This window comes from Parus major, unplaced genomic scaffold (assembly GCF_001522545.3).
Source record: "Parus major isolate Abel unplaced genomic scaffold, Parus_major1.1 Scaffold509, whole genome shotgun sequence".
In the NCBI taxonomy this organism is placed as follows: domain Eukaryota; kingdom Metazoa; phylum Chordata; class Aves; order Passeriformes; family Paridae; genus Parus; species Parus major.
Window position 1 is genome coordinate 4,277 of NW_015379399.1, and position 1,866 is coordinate 6,142.

At 57.3% G+C, this 1,866-nt stretch overlaps 1 protein-coding gene across 1 annotated transcript; it reads left to right on the plus strand.

The window, feature by feature from the left end:
- The first annotated feature begins 570 nt into the window (after positions 1 to 570).
- On the plus strand, positions 571 to 1,262 carry MRPL34 (mitochondrial ribosomal protein L34). Its single transcript, XM_015616565.2, has 2 exons — positions 571 to 692; positions 803 to 1,262. Exons 1-2 carry the CDS (start codon positions 616 to 618, stop codon positions 1,071 to 1,073), a joined length of 348 nt encoding a protein of 115 aa, XP_015472051.1. The 5' UTR covers positions 571 to 615; the 3' UTR covers positions 1,074 to 1,262.
- The last annotated feature ends 604 nt before the right edge of the window (positions 1,263 to 1,866 follow it).

Genomic DNA, 1,866 nt, shown 5'->3' on the forward strand with positions numbered 1-1,866 from the left:
GAGAATTTATGGATATGAATGAGAATTTATGGATATGAAAGAGAATTTATGGATATGAATGAGAATTTATGGATATGTAGGGTTCTGTTTTTAAGGGACAATCCTTTGTCAGTGAGGTGAATGCACAGACACCCGGCCGTATCTGTATACTTTATTTTTTTCTCCTAATTGTCTTTTTTTATTCAATTTTAAATCCTCTAAAAATGATGTGCACCTCGTTTTTCACATTCCGCTATCCCAGGCTGCTCCAGCCTGCCCTTGGACACTTCCAGGGATGAGGCAGCCACGGCTCCTCTGGGAATTCCATCCCATTCCCTCCCCACCTTCCCAGCCAGGAATTCCTTCCCAAATCCCATCCCACTTCCCCTTTCCCAGTTTGAAGCCATTCCCTGTGTCCTATCCCTTATCCCAAATCCCTCTCCAGCGCTCCGGGAGCCTTTTTTAGGCTCTGGGAGTGGCTTTGGGGCCTGTCGCGACAAGCGATAGCCCCCGAGGCGACAAGGCCGCAGTGGCGCCGTTGCCATGGTAACTCCGCCACTACCCCCTGAGGGACTTCAGCCCCCATCAACCCTTGCGGCGCAGCCCTGGCTGTGATTGGCTGGGAGGACGGAGCCAATGGGAAGCGGCGTTGTTGGCGGGCGGAACAAAATGGCGGCGCTGGCAACTCTGTGGGCTCGGGCTGGGGGCCGCAGGTACCGGGAGGGGAAATTCCAACCTTAAAATCCCAACCTTAAAATTCCAACCTGATCCCTTCTTTCCCTCTCCTCACTCCTTTTCCTGCTTTATTTTTTTTCCCCCCAAGCTTTTCCCTGCTGCAAGGTTTTCCCTTCCCGCCGCTCCCGAACCCTCTGGAGCCTCTCCCCAAGACTTCCAACCCCTCCGTTCTTCGCCGCCTCCCGGTTCCTGCGTGGAGTTTCCAACAAATCCGTGGGAAATCCCGGGGGAACGAGTACCAGCCCAACAACTGGAAGCGGAAGAAGACTCACGGCTGGATCAAGCGGATCCGAAGTCCCGGCGGGATCGCCGTGATCCTGCGCCGGATGCTGAAGGGCAGGAAATCCCTCAGCCACTGAGGGAGCCTCTGGAATTCTCCGGGAATTCGGGGATCATCCCGCCCAGCCGTGCAGGTGCTGCCCCAGCCCTGTCGCCTCTGAGGGGTTTGGGACACGGTTGTTGCTTCAGTTGTTAAATTATGCTCGGTTTTTTTTTTACCGTGTTTGTTTTGTTTGTTTATAAACGTGGGAATGCGGGGTGTGTTTAAATCCCAGCGTGTCGCCTGGAGATTCCTGCGTTAATTAGGACGGGATTAGGATGAGGAAAGGGAATCTGGCGTGTTCCAGGGTCAGATACTCGGGAAGGGTGGGAGGATTCGGGATGTGGAATTAGGGATGGAATTCAGGTTGGCTTCACTCAGCAGCGCCTCCGCCGCTGCTCCGCCCTCCCTGAGTCCAGCATCGCCTCCGGGACGGGATAAAGGGAGGGAATTCTCCTCCTCCTCCCCGCGCCGCTAATGAGCCGCGGTTTAATGAGCAGCATTTTAATTAGCGATCGTCCAAACCACAATTCCCAGCATGCCCCGCGCCGTCTCCATCCGGGTCCTCCCGCACTGCGCCCGCCCCGCCCTTCCGCGAGGGCACTTCCTGCTTTCTCCCCAACCTTGATTGACAGCCGCTGTATCCAATAGCAACGCGGCGTTTGGCGGTGCGGCCCAATCAGCGCTCACTAGGCGGGCGGCCATGACAGTGGGCGGGCCGGGGCGGCTCCTCCCGGCTGGCGGCGGTGAAGATGGTACGTGAGACCCCCGCCGCAATGGCGGCCCCGGGGCGGCCTCAGCGGCCCGGCCGCGGCTCCCGGGGCCCTCCGCAC